General features: G+C 43.1%; 1 protein-coding gene across 12 annotated transcripts in view; it reads right to left on the bottom strand.

Annotated features, from left to right (window-relative positions):
• Positions 1 to 16,773: 16,773 nt before the first annotated feature.
• Tenm4 (teneurin transmembrane protein 4) overlaps positions 16,774 to 23,088 on the bottom strand; it is an 805,909-nt gene continuing 799,594 nt past the window's right edge. For all 12 annotated transcript variants that reach the window (XM_070034906.1, XM_070034904.1, XM_070034908.1 and 9 more), the window contains one exon: positions 16,774 to 22,302. In XM_070034906.1, coding sequence (XP_069891007.1) covers positions 21,544 to 22,302 — 759 coding nt within the window. In that variant the 3' untranslated portion in view covers positions 16,774 to 21,543. The remainder of the gene's footprint in view (positions 22,303 to 23,088) is intronic.

Genomic DNA, 23,088 nt, shown 5'->3' with positions numbered 1-23,088 from the left:
GAGCAGACATCTTAGTTTTGTCATCTCAGGAAGAAGGAATTTACTCTTTGATCATTAACTATGTTGTTTGTAGTGTTTTTTTCTGGTAATGTTCTATCAGCTAGTAGCAAATATTTTTTTAGTCCTAGTTGGATGAGCGTTTTCATCATAAATATTGAATATCATCAAAAGCTTTTCCTATATCAATTGGTACAATCATGTGGTTTTTATCTTTAGACTGATAATGAGCTTGATATGTGATTCATTTTGAATATTAAACCAACCTTGCACTCCTAGGACCAACTTCAGTTGTGGCATAGACTTTTATTTTTTCATATTGCTTGATTGCTTATTAATATTTTGTTTTCATGTATACCTTCATGATGGATATTGGTCTATAATTCCCTTTTTGTGTGATATTTTAATTTTAGTATCAAAGTAATGTTGGGCTTATAAAATGGGTTGGGAAGCAACATCTTTTTTATTATCTGAAAGAGATTTTTGCAGAATTGGTATCATTTAAATGTTTGGTAGAATTCATTTAGTAGAAACTATTTGGGCCCAGAGATAAAGCTTTTTCATAAGCTTTATTAAAACTATAAATTCAGTTAATTTTTTATAGTGCTATTTGACTTACTAATTTGTGGATCCATCAATGAGATGCATTCTATCTTACTGAAGTTGTTGAAATTATGTGTGTGGAGTTGCTCACAATATCCTCTAATTATTTCTTTAATTTTTGCTGGCCCTGTAGTGATTCTTTGTTACCATTCTTAGTACCCAATAATTTCTGCTTCTTTTCGTATTTTTACTACAGTTTGTTTTTTCAATTTTATTAATATACTTAAGAAACATGTTTCAGTTTTATTGGTTTTCAGTGGGTTTGCATGAGTGTTGTTTAATTGATTTCTGCTCTTCATTATTTTCTTCTGCTCGCCTTAGGTTTATGTTGTCAGTTTCTTAGGACAGAAAGTTTAGATTATTGATTTGAGAACATACTTGTTTCAACTACATTTGTGTAAGTTTGTTTTATGATTCAAGATACAACAACATGGATTCTGTTGTTGTTTGAGCTGTGTAATTAGACTTAGCTGACTGATGATTTTGCATAGTTCTTTTATATCCTTGCCCATTTTCTGCTCACTAATCCTAATAGTTACTAAAATGGCATGCTGAAGTCTCCAATTGAAATGGTGGACTTGTATTTTCCTTCTTTTCATTCTGTAGGTTTTGCTTCATGTATTTTGAACCTCTGTTGAATGGAGGCACTATTCAGTTTGTTATATCTTCTTGGTGAATCGGCTCTTTCATCATGGTTATTCATTCCTGGTACCTTTCTTTGCTTTGAAGTCCGCTTTGTTTTGAGTTAATATAGTCACCCAGTTACTTTTTTATTATTATTTTTATATTTTATTATTGTGAGAATACCGTACAGAGGCATTACAATTACATGGGCAAGATAACGAGTACATTTCTCATCAAGCATTGTTGCCTCCTCGTTGTTTCCCCTTCCCATCCCTTCCCATACTCCTTCCCTCCCCCCACCCAATCCTCCCCCACCCCCCACCAAAGTTGTTAAGTTCGTTTTTAGACATAAAGACTTATACATCTCATTGTTGCAATGGGTCTACCTGTATCCCTAGTTAAACGATTTGTTTTCTTCCCTTCCCCTCCACAAATTATACCAACATCAAATACAGTGAAAGTATGGGTTATACTGTGGGAGGGACATACAAAGCAACATAGAAATCATCTTATAATTATGATAGAAACAATTGCATGAAAGGAAAAAAAAACAAAAAAAATTTGAATACTTATCTTGGGGTTCATTCCACTAACATCAACTTATCTGACCTTTTCTGCTTGACTCAGACATATACTAGTTATTGCAAATAAAGGAAACCATGGGACCTATGTTTCTTTGCACCTGGCTTACTTCACTTAATATAATTTTTTCCAAGTCTTTCCATTTCCTAAGAAATGGGGCAATGCCATTCTTTCTCATGGAGGCATAGAATTCCATTGTGTATATATACCACATTTTCTTGATTCATTCATCTACTGAGGGGCATCTGGGTTGGTTCCATATCTTAGCTATGGGAAATAATGCTGCAATAAACATAGTCGTGCTGGTAGCTTTGGTGTGGTCTTGTTTGTGATCATTTGGGTAAATGCCCAAAAGTGGGATTGCCAGGTCATAGGGGAGCTATATGTGGTCTTTTGAGGAACCTCCATACTGCTTTCCAAAGTGGCTGAACAAGTTTACACTCCCACCAACAATGCAGTAGTGTTCCCTTTTGGCCACATCCCCTCCAGCATCTATTGTTAGAGTTCTTGATTCTAGCCATTCTAACTGGGGTGAGGTGGAATCTCAATGTTGTTTTGATTTGCATTTCTTTTATGGCTAGAGAGGTTGAGCATTTCTTCATGTGTCTATTGGCCATCCTTCTTTCCTCTTCAGAGAAGTTTCTCTTTAAGCCTTTAGCCCACTTATTTATTGGGCAGTTGTTTCTTTGAAGATTTGTTTTTGGGGGATTTAATTTTTTAAGTTCCAGGTATATTTTAGATATGAGACCCTTGTCTGTTGTATGGCTAGTGAAGATCTCCCAATCCGTGGGCTTTCTATTGATCTTGGGACCTATGTCCTTTGCCATGCAGAAGCTCTGCAATTTCATGCAATCTAATTTGATTTGTTGTGTTTCTGGGTCTCTATTAAGAAAATTTCCGCCTGTGCCAAGGAGACCTAATCCATCCTGTAATGTTTTTCAGAGTGTCTGCTTTGACTCCGAGGTTTTTGATCCATTTGGAGTTGATACCCCAGTTACTTTTGATTAGTGTTTTCATGGTATATCTTTTCCTATCATTTATTTAAAAATATTTCATTATATTTGAAATGTTTTATTTTCCACACAGCATATAGTTATCACACACACAGATACACATCATACTTTGTCCAGTGCCTGGGATTGAATGCAGAACCTTACTTGGAAAGTGAATATTCTAACCATTGAGCCCACATGAGGTATCTTTTTGATCCTTTCTGAGATCCAAATTTTTGTTTTTGTGCTTAGACCAATTTATATTTGTTAAATAGTGTGCTTGCATCTGAGCCTTCTACTTTCATATTTGTTATTGTTTCCCCTTTCCCCTACACTCTGGTCTTCTGGATTCTCAACTTTTTGTATTTTATTTTGTTTTTGCTACTATATGTGTTTGTTTAGTTTTGGTCACTATTCAAGGAATTAAAATAGATGCCCTTAATTTTTTGCTCAAACTAAATATCTGATTTCAAATGGATATAGAAATCACCTACTTCTGCCCTGGGAAAGCCCATTAGACGATGCTTGAAACTTACTTTCAACACTGAAATAAAAAAGAATTATATTTCCCAAAATGCTTACTATTTCTATTGCTTTTCTGCAACTTTTGATAATCCGTACCTCTTTCTACCTTTATTTCCCTTTTCCAAAGAACTTCCTAAGCAACTCTTTCAAAATAGGCTATGATGTGACATTCTCTTCATTTTACTTCAGCTAGAAATTTTTTAAAATGTTTTTTATTGTGAAAATACTGTACAGAGGGGTTACAGTTACATGAGCAAGGTAACGAGTACATTTCTTATCCAGCATTGTTGCCTCTGCCTTTGTTTTTCCCCTATCATAGTCCCTCCCATCTCCTCAACTACACCATCCCCATCCCCGCCTAAATTGTAAAGTTTGTTTTTCAACATAGAGTCTTGTACATCTCATTGTTGCAATGGGTCAGTCTGTATCCCTACTTAAACATTTTGTTTTTTCCGTTCCCCTCCCCAAATTATACCAACATCAAATACAGTGAAAACGGGGGTTATACCACGGGGGAGGGACATACAAAGCAACAAAAAAATCACATGGTCCCTTATAAATATGTTAGAAACAATAGCAAGAAAGAAAAAAACTTCTTGTGTTCCTATCTTGATAGGGGTTCATTTCTCAGCTAGAAAATTTTAACTTCACCTCCATTCCTGAGTGTAATTTCTCTAGACTGGGAATTCTGTGCTAACATTTCTTCTCTTACTGAGCTTTAGGAATGCCTGTATTCTGCCTTCCCTGGGTTCTGGGGCAAAGTTCCTAGTCATTTGAGCCAGAGATTCCCCTACACGTGATGAATTAATTTTCTCTGGATGTTTTCAATTCTTCATCTTTAGTTAACATGTCTGCACATGCATTTCTTTGAACTTATCATCTTTGAGGTTTGAGTTTCCTGAATTTCCAAATCTTTTTACAAGTCGGAACTTTTCAGTGTTTCTTTCTTTGAGTATGTTCCTGCATGGCCCTGTCTCCTTTCCTTCCCAGACTCCAGCAACACAATTTGAGCTTTGCATATGGCCCTGCTAGTCCCTGACGTTCTATTTCCCTCTATCAATTGGTTTTCCTCTGGTTATTTAAGATTGAGCCCCTTAATGCTTTATCTCTAATCTCATTGATTCTTCTCTTTCATGACTATTTTTCCATTTTGAGACCAATTAAAGAGATTTAAAATTGTCAGTTAAGGTATGCATATTTTGGTTATAACATGTCCATTTGAAAGAGAGGAGAGAGAGAGAGAGAGAGAGAGAGAGAGAGAGAGAGAGAGAGAGAGAGAGAGAGAGAGAGAGAGAGAGAGCGAGAGAGAGAGAGAGAGAGAGAGAGAGAGAGAGAGAGAGAGTGTACTGGGGTTTATACTTGCCAGGCAGGTGGACTACTACTGAGCCATATGTCCAGTTATTTACTTATTGCATTATTTCTGAGATAGGGTGTCACTTCCAGCTTGTACCATGATCATAATCAATCTATTTTAAACTTCCTATCAGAGCTGGGATGACATGTTTACCATCATACCAGCTTCATCCATTGAGATAGAGTCTCATAGACTTTTCTAAACCTTGATCCTGTTGATGTGGCCTCTCATGAAGCTAGGACAACAGGTATAAGCCACCAGCATCCAACTCTTTAATTTCCTTTTGTACTAGGGTTTGAACTCAGGGCTTCATGCTTAGCTAAATAAGGTCTCTACCATTTGAACCATGCCAGCAGGCCCTTTTTAGTTCCAGAGTATTCGTCCGTACCTTTTAAACATCTTAAAAGCATCTACTTTAAGATCTGTTAGGTAATTTCAGCATCTGTATTATTTTAGCATTGTCTAAATTGAGTTGTTTTTTTGTCTTTTCTTTTTTGGTACTGGGGATCGAACCCAGGACGTTGCACTTGCTAGGCAAGGGCTTTGCCACTGAGCTACATCCCAGCCCCTAAATTGAGTTTTTTTTTTTTTAAATTGTTCTTTATACGCCACGTGTCCTAAATATTTTGAATATTATTTAAATTCTAGGAAGAGATTTTTTTTTAGAGTTAGCAGCTCAATAGGTTGGATTCAGGACACATGAACTGAGAAATCTGTAGAGTGGGGTGTGTGTGTGTGTGTGTGTGTGTGTGTGTGTGTGTGTGTGTGTGTGTGCGTGCGTGCGCGCGCGCGCTGGTCCTGGGGCTTGAACCCTCAGCCTGAGCTTTGTCCTTGAGCTTTTTTGCCCAATGCTCATGCTCTACCACTTGAGCCACAGCTCCAATTCTAACTTTTTTGGTAGTTCAGCGGAAATAAAGAGTCTCCCAGACATTCCTGCCTGGGCTGGCTTTGAATCATGATCCTCAGGTCTCAGTCTCTTGAGTAGCTAGGATTAAAGGTGTGAGCCTCTGGCAAACATTTTTACTTCACCTCAGTTCCTGAGTGTTATTTTCTATACTGTAGTTTAAAAAGACTTTGCTAGGCTATTTGGATCTATTCTCTGTGTGTGCCACTGAGGGTCCAGTCTGGGACCATAGCCTTTTTCTTAGTGGGGCTCTCAAAGTTTATGGTGTATTGCTGTGACAGATCGGAGCCTGTGATGCCTAAGGACGAGTCCCAGGTGGTTGCAAACAACTTTATGAGTTCACTGTCTTGAGCTCTTACATCACCATTGCCTGCCCGGCTTCTCTTTTTGGTTCTATGGCAAGGAATCTAGGGCTTTATTCACCATTCTCAGACATGCACTTCCTGCAACCACTGCATCTATATCTTGGGACAAATGGTAGAAGGTCAGGAGAGATAAAGTAGGGCATCTGGCCCCTTGATTCTCTCTTCAGAGCTGGGTATGTCTGTTGGTGTTTGTTGCCTGTCAGGAGCCCACTTTTCTTCTCCTTGACTCTTAAAGAGCAGATTCTCCTAGATGCTTCTGGATTTTCATCTGCCTTGAGTTATGGCTAGGAGATATGGTGTGTGTGTGTGGGGGGGGGTGTTAAGCTCACTATTAACTGAATTAACACTCTAGGTTCTGATCTTCTGCCTTCATTTGGAGGTTCTAATTTGCTTTCCAGAGTTCTCATGCAGCTGTTGTACGCCTTCTGTCCTGGTGCTATTGCTGTTCCATCTTAGTGGATACCAGAGCCTGAAAGTTCTTCATTATGAAAGAGTTCCAATCAATGAAAAAATAGTAGACATGCTTTCCAACCACCACATCCTAGCTTTCCTAGAAGTAGGGCCACCAAACATGGCATGCCTTCTGGTGAGATGTAATAGAAGACATATATGAACTAGCTTCACTTAAAACAATTGAATCTGAACTTAAGGCCATAAAGCCACCCGCCAATGAGTAAGAAATATAGAAGCCTAGGAACTAATGAAGGGAGCTTAGAAAGTCCCACCAGCTGAATTCAGGTGCAATATTTTGTAATATAATAACCTTGTTTTAAAGCAAATAAATGGCATTAAAAGTAAAAAAAGCTTACAAAATAAACTTCATGTGCTCATGGAATGCTTAAGAACATTCAATCAGATAATTAATGTATAGTGCTTAGCACAGTGCTTGGCTGATGGTAGTGAAAACTAATAACTGATGTCACCTCTCAGAGACTCAATCTCCTTTATTTGTAAAGCACAGGAGATAGTCTCCCTCTCAGTTCTGCTTTAGGAACAAGGATTCAGGTTCTTTATACTCCTGGGCAGGAAAGTTAGGCCCTGGCAGTGTGCATAGTTGACCACTAGATGGCAGATTAGGCCAGGCTATCTGGAACTCTGGAACTATGAGGCCTTAGGCTTGTTTTTATTATAAGAAACTATGTCCTTAGCTTCTTATAGTAAGAACAAGCCTAGTGCCTCATGGTTCCAGAAAGCCTGGCCTAATCTTCCAAATGTACTGTAACTCCTCTGTACATCACCTTTACAATGAAAATAAATTTAAATTAACAAATTATGGTTTTTATTAATGTGGGAAAAACGCCCACTATGTCCTGTCTGACTATCAGCTAGGATATCTCCTCTGTTCCAAAGACAGCAGGTATAAAGCTGAATCTGTGGAACTTTTCATTTATTTATTTATTTATTTGAGCTTTTTAGATAGAATATGTGTAAATGGTTTGTTGAGAATTCATCTGCAGGGCAGAAAGGTAGACCATATAGCCCGATAGCCCAGGGTTTGAGTATTTCTTCTTTAATAACTTTTTTATTGTAAAAATACTGTGCAGAGGGGTTACAGTTACATGATCAAGGCAATGAGTACATTTCCTATCAAGCATTGTTACCTCCTCCTTTGTTGTTGTTGTTGGTGGTGGTGGTCATGGGGGCTGAACCCTGGACCTGGGCTTTGTCTCTCAGCTCTTCAGCTCAAGGCTAGCACTCTACCACTTGAGCCACAGCACCATTTCCAGGTTTTTCTGTTTATGTGGTGCTGAGGAATTGAATCCAGGGCCTCATGCAAGCGAGGCAAGCGCTCTACCACTGAGCCACCTTCCCAGCCCTTACCTCCTCCTTTGTTTTTCCCCTACCATCCCTTCCCTCCCACCTCCACAACTACATGCATACATCTCATTGTTACAATGGGTCAACCTGTATCCCTATTTAAGCATTTTGTTTTTTTCCCTTTGCCTCCCCAAATTAGAGAAATATATATACAAGATGCAGGGCACCCAACATCAAATACAGTGAAAACAGGGGTTATACTGTGGGGGAAGAACATAAAACGAATAAAAAAAAAATCACATGGCACATTATAAATACGTTGGAAACAATAGCAAGAAAGAAAAAAAAAACCACTTGTGTCCCTATCTTGGGGTTTATTTTGCTTAACATCATCTTATCTGGTCATATGTACATAGCTTTTGACCTTTTCTGCTGTCCTAGACATATACTAGTGAGTATTTCTTAGTTACTTCTTAGTTGAGTCTGGATTCTGCTTCTCATCCTCAGAGTTATAGTGTCTCAGACTACATCCTGAATCACCTGTGTGTAGGTCCAACCTAATTCAGCTTCTCTTCCCCACCAAACTGAGGGACATTACACCTAGGCACTTACCACTTCAGGACATTTGTTTGTGAAGTGCACACTGCGTATTAATTGCATAGTCTTTTCCAGTAGATTCCAGTTCAGAGTTCTTTTTTTTTTTTTGTCTCTGAGTCAAAGAGGCAGCTTTGGGAATAATCAATCAATCATCACACCGATCCATTTGCTAGCTGCGCATTCTTGCATGAGACTGGTTCTCTACCTGCTGATAGTACCTCTCATTTTTTACATTGCTACATTTTTGCTTAGAAAAGTGCCTCACACCCAGCCCATGTTGACTGGCATTGGAAACTTGCCTCATTCTGAGAAAGACTTAAAGCACTTGCTAAAGTGGATAGATAAAGGGACTCATGTGAGTGCGTGGTTCAGAGGTTGTATTTCAGGAAACAGTGGTTTCTTTTCCCCTTTGTCATCAATTATTTGAAAGTACCTAAGGTGAGTCACCAATCTCCATGAGCCATGGTGGTGTTGTCTATCTTCTTCCAAACTTAGGCTCAGAAGTAACTTCTGTAGTTGTCTGCATGGGAAACTGCAGGGACAGCACCATTCCTGGAAGGATTCTCCTCACAGTGGACCAAGCATCAGAAAGCACTGAGGCAGAACAGGAGGCTTATTTTCTTCTTTCTGGTATGTGCAATGCTTTTGGACCCTCTTCTGAGAATCATTGCTTAACCTTGGGCTTGTGTTGCAAGACAGCTTTTGCTGTTGTTGTTTTGCAGTACTGAGGACTGAATTGGAGAGTGGGGAGGTCACCTGACTGTAACATAAAAATTCTCCCATTTAACTCATGCCCTAATGTTTGTGCTTTTTGTTTACTTTTGTTTTCAGCTAAGGTCTCATGTAATCTTTGCCTGGGCTTGACTTGAATCTTGGCCTCTTCCTTGTAAACACCTGTGATTCCAAGCATGTACTACCCTGGTTTCACAAGAGTTCTTGTACGAAGGTGGTCTGAAGATACTACAATGTGCTGGGGGAGAGGAGATGATAGTCTCACAGGATTTAACTCAGCTTTTCTACACATTTAGAGTGTGGGGAAAGTATGGCAGGAGACCACTAGGTGGTGAAGAAGCCACACGTGTGTAAAAGCAGGAGGGAAGACGAACATCTACTTGAACAGAAGCAGAATCTTCATCTAAACACATGCCAGCCAGTGGGTGAGGTTTAGGGTAGACATGGAGACTGACCTAGGACGAATGCTCACTAATGGGTACAAACTCTCACTGGGGGAGAGGACAAGGAAGTCCAGCCCGTGTGGCTGTCTTGCCTCTCCAGTGCAGTTAGACTCCTCCTCGGCCCTCCCCCACGAGATGCTGCCCACACACCACACTGATCCCTGCACTCTCCCACCAGCTCCATCTGGAATGCCTCTTTCCCCGCCTATCCTTTATGATTCAGTTGTCACCTTCTTCTGGAAGCCTTCCCCAATTCCACTTTCCCTTGCAAGACAGAACTAGCAAGCAGGACCTTTGTACTCTACTGTCCCTATCTACATCTTCTCCCTTCACAGGACTTCAGTGGATTTAGATATTGACCACAGACAGGTTAAGATCCTGGTGGATTCCAGTTAGTCGCAACTCATCACATGCTGGGGCTTTCTCATCCACAGTCTATCCATTGCTTTTGGGGATCCCGGGCTACCCTCTGCCTCAAGGCTTTGAGCTATCCTAGAAAGCTGAGTTGTTCACACCGGTAAGCAGTATAGACAGGACTAGCTACCTAACTTACATAGCCCAGTGTACAATGAACACCCAGGATCCCTTGTTCAAAGATTGAGAATTTCAAGATGCTGATTTAACATAGTTTGAAATCAGAGCTGGGCTCTTTGGGGGCACAGGGCCTTGGGTGATTACACAGGTCACACACCTGTGCAGCTGGCCTTGAGTTTGGGCTGGAGTAGAGTCTCAGGTGAGCCTTATGTCTGTTGGCAGGGACCTGTTAGGTGCTTATACTTTAAATTCCCTGACTTCCCAGACTCAAGAAAGAATGTTTAAAGCTTAGAAATTGGTAATAGGTAGACTTGGATTCAAATTCTGAGTCAATCAGTTACAGTACAAATCATGATTATAAAAGCTCATCTAAAAAAACCACAACAAAATAGGAAGTAACAACACTGCCATGAATAGTGTTGCAGCTTCCAATAAGATTGAATAGTGTTGCAGCTTCTAATAAGATTGATGCCTAGCACCAACAGCTACCTTGTTACTCTCTCCCGAATGAGCCATCCTGCTTGTCCTCAGAAATACCTGATCAGAGAGACAGAGGAAGATATTGAGCTTCACAGCTGGGTAGTCCTTGCTTAGTAAGCAGGATCCCCGGGTGGCAAGGCTGCTGCGAATTCCTCCTGAGTGCTCAGTGCTCTGTGGAACACCAATGGAGCCAGGCAAGAAGGGGGACAGGGAGAAGTCCAGAGGCCCTGGAGAAGTCCAATGGGGAGATGTGTCATCATTTATCCAACAGACATGTATGCGTGTTTCCTCAGCCAGGTTCCTGATATAATTGGTAAAGTAGGCAGAGTGTTGCTCTCTGTTAATGCAGCATGTGATTACTATTCCCATTGGATCCTGTGCCGCTGGCTGCAGCCCTTACAGGTGAGGGTTATTTCTTGGGTGTCTGCTCCAAGACTAGGATACTCCATGGACCAACCTCAAGATTAGAATGAAAGGGGTGTGTGTTTTTATTCTCAGTACCTGAAAGTCTTTGCAAGAAGGCTGTCTTCAGGCTACCCAAGCTCTGTGTGTGTGTGTGTGTGTGTGTGTGTGTGTGTGTGTGTGTGTGTGTGTGTGTGTGTGTGTGTGTGTGTGTGTGTGTGTGTGTGTGTGTGTGTGTGTGTGTGTGTGTGTGTGTGTGTGTGTGTGTGTGTGTGTAAGTTCAGGGGCTTGAATTTAGGGGCATTGCCCCTGAGCGTTTATATTCAAGGCTAGCATTCTACCACTTGAGCCACAGCTCCACTTCCAGTTTTTTGTTGATTAATTAGAGATAAGTCTCATGGATTTTCCTGCCTGGGCTGGCTTTGAACTATGATCTTCAGATCTCGGCCTCCTGAGTAGCTAGGATTACAGGCATGAACATGGCTCTGAGCTCCATTAAAATATTTTACTTTTGAATTCACATACATTAGTGATATGTGTGTGTGTGTGTGCGGGGGGAGTTCATTGTGGTAACTCCATAAGTGCACCCAATGTACTTAATTTAAATAGTGTTCTCTGAATAAATTCACTCCCTCAGTATAGTCCCCCTGTTGAACAACTTTTGGTGTGTTAGGCCATCATTACACACACACACACAGTGTGTTTTGATCTCTTTACACCCAGTTTCCTTTCCTTTTCCCCTCCCTTCTCAACAGTCTTTCTTTTTCATTCATACCCCAGTATGATTATCATCAAATCGGCAGATGGTAAAGGGAAAACTGGTTCTTTAAATGCAGAAGGCTAAAACTTAGACCTCTCTATCTCTCACCTTGTACAAAAATCAATTCAAAATGGATCAAAGATCTTAATATAAGATCAGAAACTTTGAGATGACTACAGGAAAACAGAAAACTCTGGGACATCCAGGCATAGATAATTATTTTCTGAATAGGACCCCTGTTTTTCAGAAAATAAGAGTAAAGAATTGACAAATGGGGGCACATCAAATTAAAAGTCTCTGCACATCAAAAGAAACAACTACCAGAATCAAGAGATAACCCACAGAATGGGAGAAAAGCTTCACCAGTTAGTCAACGGATAAAGGATTAATATCCAGAATAAAACAGACGGAGAACCAATAATCCAATTCATAAATGAGAAAACAAATAGACCAGTTCTCAGAAGGAGGAGGATATGTGGTTCATAAGTACACAGAGCTATGTTCAGCATCCTTAACTGTAAAGGAAATGCAAAATCTATACTACACTAAGATTCCATCTCACCCCGAGCACCTTTGCCTAAGAGCAGAGACCCAGAGTGCCTGGGAAATCACCTCCTAGGGACTGTCCTAAACCCATGACTGACACGTGCAGAGAAGCAAATTCTCCAGCTTCCTGTAGACAGCCTCCCTGGTATCACTTAGACTGTTTCCACAGTCTCCTCAGGATAGAGCTGAAGTTACTCTCCTGGTGTTTTTTCTGTATATAAACCCTTGATTGGCACTTTTCCTTCCTGTTCTTCATCTTCATTTAGCTACCTGTTTTTCCTGGAACCACCCACCCAAGATGGTAGCAGGAAAAAAAAGTAGCAATTCTGGATCTTCATGCTACTACAATAGATGCCATGTGTCAGAAGAAGCCATGAAGAACAATAACGTAGTGGTTTGCAAGTTACTTTTGTTATACATTAGGGAACATTCAATGTCATGCCTTAATGGCTAGCAGAATGGCTCCAGTGCTAGAGATACTGCTTTACAAGGGCAAGGCTCTGACTTCAAAACCCCAGTGCCATTGAAAAAAGAAACTGTCCCTGTAATAAGGTCACTCTCCCTCACTGGCACCAAGATATCTCTGACTTATGAATAGGAAAGGGGATGTATCATTGCATGCTGGGATTTGCACGGGACTGCCACGTATGGTCCGCCGGATCTAGAAAGAGCCCAGAAGTGGTTCTACAAGCAAGCGTGAGCTACTGTGTGTGCTATGTGGAAAGGAGCTGAAACACTCTGGGGAGCTTCAAGTTCTAGGCCTCCCTGAACTAGGTTCTCAGGACTTAGATTTGGACGTTCAGGCTTCTCTAGGCCCATGATTTGCTTTCTTACCAAACCCAGCTTGCCAGAACATTTCAGATTCCCTCCTCTCCTTATAGCTGACTGATAAGTACAGAGAAGCCCATCTTGAGTTCTCCTTCCTTGGTCCTGGGCAAAATGGTTTTTGTTGAAACTTTTATTGGAAGCCCCACCCCTGCCCTCTGCTCCACCAATGAACTGTCTCCATTTCTAGTCCAAATCACAGGCTGGTCATGGTGGAGCACATGAGCCACAGTACTGAGTGTGGACTGTGTGTATGGGGGGCAGAGGGTGGTCATGTTGTCACAATGTCATGGCTAGGCAGGGGAATGAGATCAAGTCCCAGAGGGCCTGGTTCTTCTTGCAACCAAACCTATGCTAGTCAAATACGGACACCTGGGCATTTGTCTGTTCAGCTCCCTGAGTGCTTTGTTCATCTCTCTAGCCCCTCAGCCTAGACCCTTCCCTTAGGGTCTGGACTTGCCCCTTGCATACTGATGGTCTTCTCCTTCCCATACCCCTCTACCATATAGTTTATATCTTACATACTACAGTGCTAGAGCCCCTGGTGCTTTGCCCTGTTTCTGTGGTAAAATTGGCAACTCCCTAACCCCTAGACTGAGCATAAGCCCTTGGAACCTCTTAACCCCAAAGACTGGGCTTCTATCCCTCTCTTCTGATTTCTGGACACCAAGTCTTTTAGAGTGCGGGGTGCAGACCCCATTCCCATATTTGAGTCCTTTTAGACTTTGATTAGATGGTGATGCTTATAAGCAAAGAGACCTGTCTTATCTCTTTAGGTCTTCAGAGCTGCTTGGGGTAGTATCTTAATATAGTACATGCTCATTGGATGGTTGATGATTTAATTGTAATCCTTGTTTCAGGCCTTGTCAAGGCCTGTCTTTGGGATTCACGCATGCATGGTATATCCATCCATCCTATCACCTGCTTAGTCACTGATAAATAGTTGTATCCGTAAGAGTGATTCAATCTCTCTACTCCTGTATCACAGATTGTTACTAGGTATAAGAACATGATATTTTGAAAGATCCACATACAGCATCAGCTATGGTTTCCCAATAGGCAGGGAAGGCTGACAAATAACATGGCAGAGAAGAAAAGGTTTCTACTCTGGTTGGTGAGTGTAAGACTCTCTGAGAATGGATATTTGCCCTTGTCAGCTGTGGGTGCAAGTGGCTCATGCCTTTAACCCTAGCTACATAAGAGGTTGAGACCTGAGGACTGAGGTTCTAAGCCAGCCTAGATAGGAAAGTCTGAGACTCATAGTTCCAAGTAACCGGCAAAAAGCCTGATGTAGAGCTGTGGCTCAATGGTAGAGACCCAGCTTTGAGTGAAAAAGCTAAGTGACAGTGCCCAGAGAGATTTAATGTGATGGACACTTCCCTGGATATAGAAAAAAAAATCCCTTTGGTACTCAAGGTTGAAGTCTTTTTCTTCAGGTAGTGGTGGAGTTTTCTCCATGGTGTCCTCCCATGGTTCTTGGAAGCCAGGCCACCTACAACTGTGAATGTGGCTGAGGTAGGCCTTGGAGGAACTCAGGCACGTGAACAGAGGTAGCCTGTTTCCTAGTTTCTATCTGTGTTGCTGCAGCAGCTTTGCCCCAGAGCAGTGAGAAAGGGGGACTGCTCTTCCATGAAGGAGACAAACCCCTTCTCTCTCAAATACATTAAGGAAATCCATAAGATTTAAGGGGACTTTAGGGGGACACACACTGAGCCCATCTTGCGTACAGGGGTGTACACAGGTGGACCTCAGCCTCAGTGGGGCTCAGGCTACGCAAAAGTCTAAAATGCACAGGTGTGGGTAGATGTGGGCAGTGCCTCCTGAGAGCAGTAAGAGTTGAACTCACTTCAGCTGAGCCTCATGAAGATCTTGTACAAAGGCCTGCAGGTGTGAGGGCACACCAACGATGCACTGGAAGCCCCCAGGGAACTGCCTGGGCGCAGTCAGGGAGAGAATGGAGGAGGAGGAGGGGAGGGTCTGGTGCAGTCGTCTTGGGGGATGGTGGAAGTGAGGGTGGAGGGGATGGTAGAAATGGCAGGTTTGCGCTAAGGGCAAGTGAACTAACACACTGAGGACAGTTTGTTCTGTCCACTACATCCCCAGTGATACAGTTACCCACTGTTCTCCAAGTGGACTATTAGAAATGCAAATGCCTACTGACTCAGGAAACTGGAAAGTAGGGATCAGCAGTCCATACATGCTTGCTTGCTTGCTTGCTTTTTCTTTTTCTTTCTTTCTTTCTTTTCTTTTCTTTTCTTTCTTTCTTTCTTTCTTTCTTTCTTTCTTTCTTTCTTTCTTTCTTTCTTTCTTTCTTTCTTTCTTTCTTTCTTTCTTTCTTTCTTTCTTTCTTTCTTCTGATCCTGGGGTTTTAACTCAGGGCCCAGTCACTGTACTTGAGCTTTCGTGCTCAAGGCTTTACCATTTGAGCTACAACTTCATTTCTGGCTTTTTTAAAAATCATTAATTGAAAATAAGAGTCTCATGCATAAAATTTCCTGCCTGGGTTGGCTTTGAACTCAGATCCTCAGATCTCAGCTTCCTGAGTAACTAGGATTACATGCATGAGCCATCATCCATGCTTTTTTATGCCTCTTGGTAATATCTCAGACTAAAGTTTGAAAGGTGTGGGTACAGTGAATAGTAGGCTTTAGAGGCTTTAGTTAAATGGGGATGGCTCAGGCTGGGGGAGGGAGGTGAAGCAGAGGCAAACAACTTACTGCATGACAGTCCGTGGTGTTCTGAAGACAGGTGTTTCTTTGCGGGTCTCTTCCTTTAAGGGATATTGACAGTCACCAGGAATCTATATCACCTCCCCAAAAGTAAATGGGCAATCTGGGGCCCACAGGACTTACATGATTTGCTGAAGGCCAAGTTAACACTAAATTGGCCTGACAACCAAAGCATGGCTTTCTGCTTATCCCTCTGGCTACCACTGCAGTCCAGAGGTCCAGGCTGTGGAAGCTGAGCATCCCTGCTGGACTAGGTGGGTGGAAGGGACACCCAGTTTGAAGCTGGCCTCATGTGAGCCAATCCTGAGGCCAATGAGAGTGAGACGATGCCTTCTGTCCTCATTTCTGTCCTCCAAAGACCATTAGTTGAACTTCCATGAGGCTTGTTATGTGCACTGGAGAGCTGAGGACTTAATAAAAGGAATCTTCTCAACCACCAGCTGGTGTCCCTTTGGTACTCACTCCTAGGGCTGATGGGTTAAACCATGAGGTTAAGTGAGAAAAGCAGGGTGAGAAACTACTCGTGTGCTGTGATTGTAAACGACCACAGAATTAAAAAAGAAAGGAAAAAAAGGAGACACTATAAGAGGGTGTGAGGGCAGAATCCTTCATGCTAAGGAAAATTCTCTTCCTTTCTCAAGGCGTGATTTGTGGCTGCGATGACATGTGTGATGTACTTATATGTATTTATTTACACAGAGCTGTGTACACAGAAGGCAGTGTACATGCTGAGTATGGGTCCTCACCTCCATGTAGGGTTCAGCTTTCTTGCTCCTTGAAGTCTGTCCCTAAGACCAGCAAAGGGCAGGATAAGAACAGGATGCTGGGTCCTAGCTGAGATGAGAGGGACTTTGACATTGACCCTAGCTTCTTGTAATGTGAGGCCTCTGAGTCTCACTGAAAGTCTTTTTCCCTGATGCTGTGAGCTGGAGGCTGGTAAGGGAACCCCAATCCTAGGCCTGAGTCTTTCTCCAGGTCATCCTGATAATAGCCAGTCATCTTACAAAGACCACCCAACACCTTTAAACACAAAATAGTCTTTATTTGTCAACGAAGGCTACACGGGATCACTTCTGGTTTTGTTTTTATGGTTTCTAGAAGGTATCTACATCTGCATCTATTTACAGCCTTGATGGTATTTACACAGTCAAGAATACAGTGTTAGAAACACCAAAGTGTTGAGAAAAAAAACTTCTCAAAATTAGTTCCAGACTTCAGGAAAACAATTTCCACATGGTAAGGCCAGAGTCTCCAGTGTTGGTTGTGTCCAGAGACAGCTCGGGACAAGTCCTTCTGCAGAAACGGTAGGTTCAGAAGTCCTCAGAACAACAGGCGCATTTAGAACAGTGGGGTCCTGGTGATGGGTGAATCAGGGGGTTCCTGGGGTGCCGCAGACACCTGTGGCTCAGCTTCGGCCGCAATTGCTGAGTGTGCCCACAGGTCAGTCCTTCCTTGGCTGTGTGCCTTCAGAATCCATCACATCTTCTTGGGGACCAGGAGGTTTCCCTGTCTCATGCTTTTGGCATTCCTCGGAGGGTTAAGAAACACAAGGGAACCCCTGATACCTGGTCATCCACATCTGCGGTGAAATCTCAGAGCGCACCACTGTTCCAGGCAGTCAAGTACACAAGGCTGGTTTTCGAGAATGTAAAGGTTGGAAAGGATAAAGTTTCTCTCTGTCACCTGAGCAATGAGTCTTTAAAATGAGTCTGTAGTGGTGGAAGGTTAAATAAAAGGGCTTTGAACCATACAGTTCTTTCTTTTTATAAAAAAAAATTCCCTCGTCTTCAACAAAATATAGACAACTGTTTACGCCTGGCTGGGAATGGTGTACCTTACAAGGGGAAGGTTTTTAGTCCTAGTGAGGATCCCAAGGGAAAGAAGACATTGGGCTTTTTTCTGGGTCCCCCTGAACCAGGAGCCACCTCCTGGGCTTAGTGGTTACTGTAAGGAACAACAGAGCTGGCTTTGTGCATTGGGTGATCAGACAGACCCCAAAGCCTAGGGCACTTACTGAGGACCAGGGAGCCCATCCTTGTAGGCAGAGCTCAGTATCACACTGCCACCAAGTGGTGACTACAAAATATAAGGCTGCAAATGATTAAAAAAAAAACCCACCTTCTAAGATGACACACAGAAAGCCTTGTCATTGCATAATGAAAATCTCTGCCATCTCTAAAGATGACACAGTCACAGCTGAAAAGGCCCTTTCTTCTTCTTCTTTTGTTAAAGTTGTATTCCTTTATCTCTAAAGCCCAGTTTCCTTCCCTTCCCATCATCTTCTGCTCCCAACCCCTGCCGTTCCTAATTATCTAGGACAATACCTTCTGGCCAGTTTCAACCTTCAGGTGGTTTCCTAGATTTCAAATGTTCCATCCCTAAGTAGAGTCAGTCATGAGTGTGGTCCTTGAACTAGTTCTCAGACAGTGAATCTGAGCCAAGTGTCAGAGATTGTCAAAGGTATGTTTTTTTTTTCCCCAAGAAGTCCCTTCTTAATAACGTTCTGCCCTCCAGCAATTTCTGTTCAACGGGTCAAAGTTGGTGGGGGGAGATCAATAAAGTCTTACTTCAGCTAGAGTGAGAGGGGCTGAGGATGAGGGAATGTCTGACAGCTGAGAAGGCAGGATCTATTCTCAAAGAAACTTTCTAGGATCAGAAGCGATGTCCTACAGAATTGTGTACATGGGCCATGGCCACTGTTAACAAATGGGCAGATTTTTTTTTGCCAGTCCTGGGCTTGAACTTTGGGCCTGAGCACTATTCTTGAGCTTCTTTTTGCTCAAGGCTAGCACTCTACCAATGGAGCCACAGCACCACTTCTAGCTTTTTCTGTGTATGTGGTACTGAGGAACCAAACCCAGGGCTTCATGCATGTAAGGCAAGCACTCTACCACTAAGTCGTATTCCTAGCCCAGCTTTTTATTAGTGCCAAAAGGGTCAGTATGAGTAAGGATGAGATCTAATGCTTGGAGCCCACTACGTAGGCACAGGGAACTCTGTCTGATGTCTTCAAACTCGCCTTTGCCATGGGATTAGGGCTGCTGGTCTCCACAGGACAGACTGAGAGAGGAGGCACTGAATCATCTGCCAACTTAATGAAACCAGAACCAGAGGACCAAGGCCAGAGAGCCTGCCCAACAAGACACAATTTGACAAGCGTGTCACAACATTGCCTATTTTAGAGCTGGAAGTTCCTTCTCTAGAGCCTGGTGATGCTTTACCCTTTCTCCTTGACAGAATCTAGGCTTTCTTTGGGAGGTAAGGACGGGAAGTATGTAGCCCAAGGTAAAATATAGGATCATTCCTTTAAATAAAGGAACATTCAGTAGTATCTGTGCTTTTTGATTCCTTAAAAAAAATCTATTCTTTCTTGGGGAGGAGAGCAGAGCAGAAAGGACATACTGGCTGGGAAAGCAGAAGGAGATGGTTTTCTGGGACCACACTATCTCTGACCTCCAGGTGGGTGTTCCCAGTAGGTCTTGACTGATATCAGGAATCCATGATGGGATTTATCAACTAGGCCATCTGGCAGGAGGGCACTGTCCTAGGGACCTTATAGCATAAGTACATTTTAAGCGGCATGAGCCTTTCTTGGTTTGTTTTGTTTTTAAGATGGAACTACTTGTATTCTTCAGGCCCCATCCCATCCCAGAATGCTCCAGCTAGCCAGGAGCCCCCATTGCCAGGTCATGTACAGTGGGTCCAGGAGCATTGATTCTGACGCAGCAGAGCTCTGGATCCAGAGGCCATGGGCAACCAGTGGACAAACAGGCGACACAGGACACACTGTGCTAGCAGTGTGATGTGTTTGGAAACAGGAAGAGCACTTAGCGAAACATCCTCTAATCCCAGTGGGATGACGGTAAGGCAAGTCCTCCCCTCCCCGAGCAGCTTCGGATGCCTCCCTCTGCCAGGCAGAATCCAGACTACACGTTGCTCCCATTCTCCTGCAGTAAGAGACTTTCTTGGTTTGTATTACCTCGTGTCATATGCTGAAGACTCTATGAGTAAGGCTATAAAGGTGCCATGAGCTTATCAGTCCAACAAGGTTTCCACGGGGAATAGCTCAGACTCAGAATTCATTTTCCACACTTAATGTAAATGTAACCCATAAAAGTCCCATTTTCTAAGAAGCCCAGCTCAAAAGGAAGCATGTTGGCTTCCCCTCGGGTCTCCCAGAGCCTCCTGTGAGTGGTAATGGCAATGGTATCTAGGCAGATGAATCAGGAACGGAACCCTTGGACAAGGAGCTCCCAGCTCTTGCTGTTACCCTCTTCTGCCCTCTTTGCTTCCCCTGACCTGCTGGATGCTCCCTCCTTTAGTCAGTCCTCCAGGGTGGGCTGTACCTGCTCTGGAGAAGCCTCCATTCTCTTCTGGATGACACAGGCAGAAGTTTTCACAAGCACAATGCTAGCCTGGTCTTTCAGGGTTTCAGGCTTTGTTCCTGATCCTGATAGGGTTATAGGACATTGAAAGGTCATATCAGAACCAGCTCTTTCCTCCTTACCTTTTAAATGAAAACTTGGCTAGGCTTCTTTAGACAGGAACTTCCCAGAAGGCATTTTCTGAAAACCAGGCTGCTGCTTCCTAGCTCTAGAATCAGCTTGTTTAGGGGAAACAGAGGAGACTCAGAAGCTAGTAAGAAGGATGCTTGGCTCATCACTTTCTGACTCATCTCTTTGGCTAACACTTTTTTTTCCTTATGTATCTTTCCTAGATCAAAGGCCACCAAGCACCTTTCTCTACACTCCTATTTCTTAGTGTTGGCAGCTGAGCAGTGGAGGAAGACGTCCAGAGTCATGGGGAGAGGACTTCCATCCATCGCTTCCCTGGACATGGTACCCCATGGAGGGCTTGCTATGCAGTGCTGGTTCTCACAACTGGCTTTGGGAGAGAGGAGGAGATAAGGGACATTATGGAAGATCAACCAATCACAGACATCCTGGGTGCTTTCACCTCTTGGAGAGGATGGGGCTCGTTGCTCCAGGATGTTATGTCACCAGACTGGGGAAGAGGACCTGGGAGATACTTCTCTATATCCCAGTATGGGGATGGCACTGACAACTACACGCGATTTGCAAAAGGGGAAGGGTCGTCATTTAGCCTCAAAATATAAAGCTTGGACGGGAGTTTAGGGCAGCTTGCAAAGGCGCTGAATGACATCATGGAAATTTCCAGAGCAAGATGATGCCATCTGGGGTCCTTTAGAGGCACAAAAACACAGTGAGTAAAAACCCACCATTTGTCTGTGGGAGCCTAGCCCAAGGTCTGGAGGCTCTACAGGCCCATGAACTCTCTGCGCCCTCCCTCCTGCCCGACCCAGTCTAAGAAGAAAGGGTTACACAGGAGACAAATCATCACAGACACGCATGTCTCACATCACACTGGGTATCTAGGGAATGGGTGAGGACACACCCCAGAAGAGGGGTTACCCTCAAAGAAGAGAAACATAGCTCAAACAACAGGGAAAATTCCTTAGGGAAAAGGGGAACAAGACAATAAAGTTTCCATTGTTATCACACTACAGGAAAAAAAAAATATCTTCTGTTTTCTTTGCCAAAAAAAAAAAAAAAAGAAAAAAAGTGTGAAGGCCAAATTTGTGTTTTCTTTTCTTTAAAAAAAAAAAAAAGATGTTGCATGAGTTATCGATGCAACCAGTATCTTTTTTTTGTTTGTTTTCTGCATTTGTTTATAAAAAGGATTTTTTTTTTTTAAAGTACAACACAGTCAGATATGCGGCCACAAAAGTGTAGCTGTCTTTGGCAAGAAGTCCAGGCCTTGGCCTCTCTTGTCACCTTCGGCCCATCTCACTCTGTCTCATGAAGTGGATATTGTTGACGCTGTCTGACAGTTCTGGGTACTGCTCAACAGAGATCACGAAGAAACCATCGTAGCCTTGTACCCTCCCTGTGTTCAGCACCTGCTGCTTCTCCCCCTCTGTCCAGGCTCGCAGGCCTTCTTCCCCTTCCCGAAGTCTCTGCTGTTCTCGGGCCCAAGCCTGGCTTACGGCTCTCTGCCGGGCCAGCTCCAGCACCCGTGCCTTCTCCTCATCCAGTGTGGTCCCGTAGCGGGTGTTCAAGCACAATGCCCTATACTGCAGCTGGATGTCTGTGTAGCGTCTAGTCCTGCCATTGAGCATGGTGTTGATCTGGGACACGGTGACATTGACCCCATTCTCCAGGGTTCGCTGGCCCCCACTGAGGCCCAGGATGGCCAAATCACTTTCTGAAGACCCTGGTTTCACAAAGTAGTGGGTGTCCATCCCGTCAATGGTAAAGTGCAGGTTTTCTAGGTAGTGGGCATTGTTCAAGATGGTAGCAATCCTCCGTCCATCCTCATTGGCTACACTGATGATGTCTGTGGTCACTCGACCATCCTTCAAGGCAAACTTGACCCCCTTGCCAAAGATGGAGCCTTTAAAGGCAAACTTCTTTGTTTCTGGGGCCTGCTGGCAGCTGGTGATCGTGGAACCGTAAAGTTGGTCAAAGCGTTCTAAAGTGACGAAGGCTTTGAGCTGCTTCTGCACTTCACATTGGACCCCGAGGATAGACTGATGGGAGAGGACAATGGGCAGGGGGAAAAAGAATGTAAAAATACACGCTAGAGTCAGCTTAAATACCTACGTCATACCTACCAATATTTATTAGAGAGTAGCACTTATCTCTGCAACTGACTATCAGAAACCCAGTCATCCTTCGTCCATTCATCCATTGTTCTCCCCCTATCCCCTTTATTCAGAACTGTTTAAGTTGTCTCTGCTCTGGGCCAGGACCTTTTAAGAGCACTGAAGAAAGAATAGGGAGTCAGTTATCATCTTTGTTCTTAAAGAACTTATCATTTTGGGGGTGAATATATGACAGCAATAATGGCGATCAGAAGTGAGGACCAGCATGTTCAAAGAGTAGTAGCTGTAGCTAACATGTCTTGATCTTCCAGCTAAATAATGACCATTCATCTGGTCTGAACGCCACAGTAACTTTATATAGGAAGTACTGTTATTCCATTTTTTGCTTCTAAGGAAACTAAGTTCAGACAGGTTATCACTGGCTCATAGTCATACGACTAATACCAAGTGGACATTCAAACCCATGTCTGCCTGATTCTAACTCTCTTCCGAGGACTACTATAGTAGAGAGGCAAACAAAGCACAGAATGATCCCAGCCTGAAGTTGAAGGAGAAAGGGAGAAGGTCAGGGTTGAGGACAGCTTCACACTTGGAGGGTGAGGGGGCCGATGTTACAGTGAGGATTGATAAGAAATGCAAAATAAGAGGCAAGTAGTGACTTCTATCAACTCTCCTACAGCTTTATGGCTCTGCAGCAGGATTACATATGAC

This window comes from Dipodomys merriami, unplaced genomic scaffold (assembly GCF_024711535.1).
Source record: "Dipodomys merriami isolate MVZ:Mamm:240054 unplaced genomic scaffold, mDipMer1.0.p SCAF_25, whole genome shotgun sequence".
Lineage (NCBI taxonomy): Eukaryota > Metazoa > Chordata > Mammalia > Rodentia > Heteromyidae > Dipodomys > Dipodomys merriami.
This window is presented reverse-complemented; position numbering and strand designations above follow the sequence as displayed.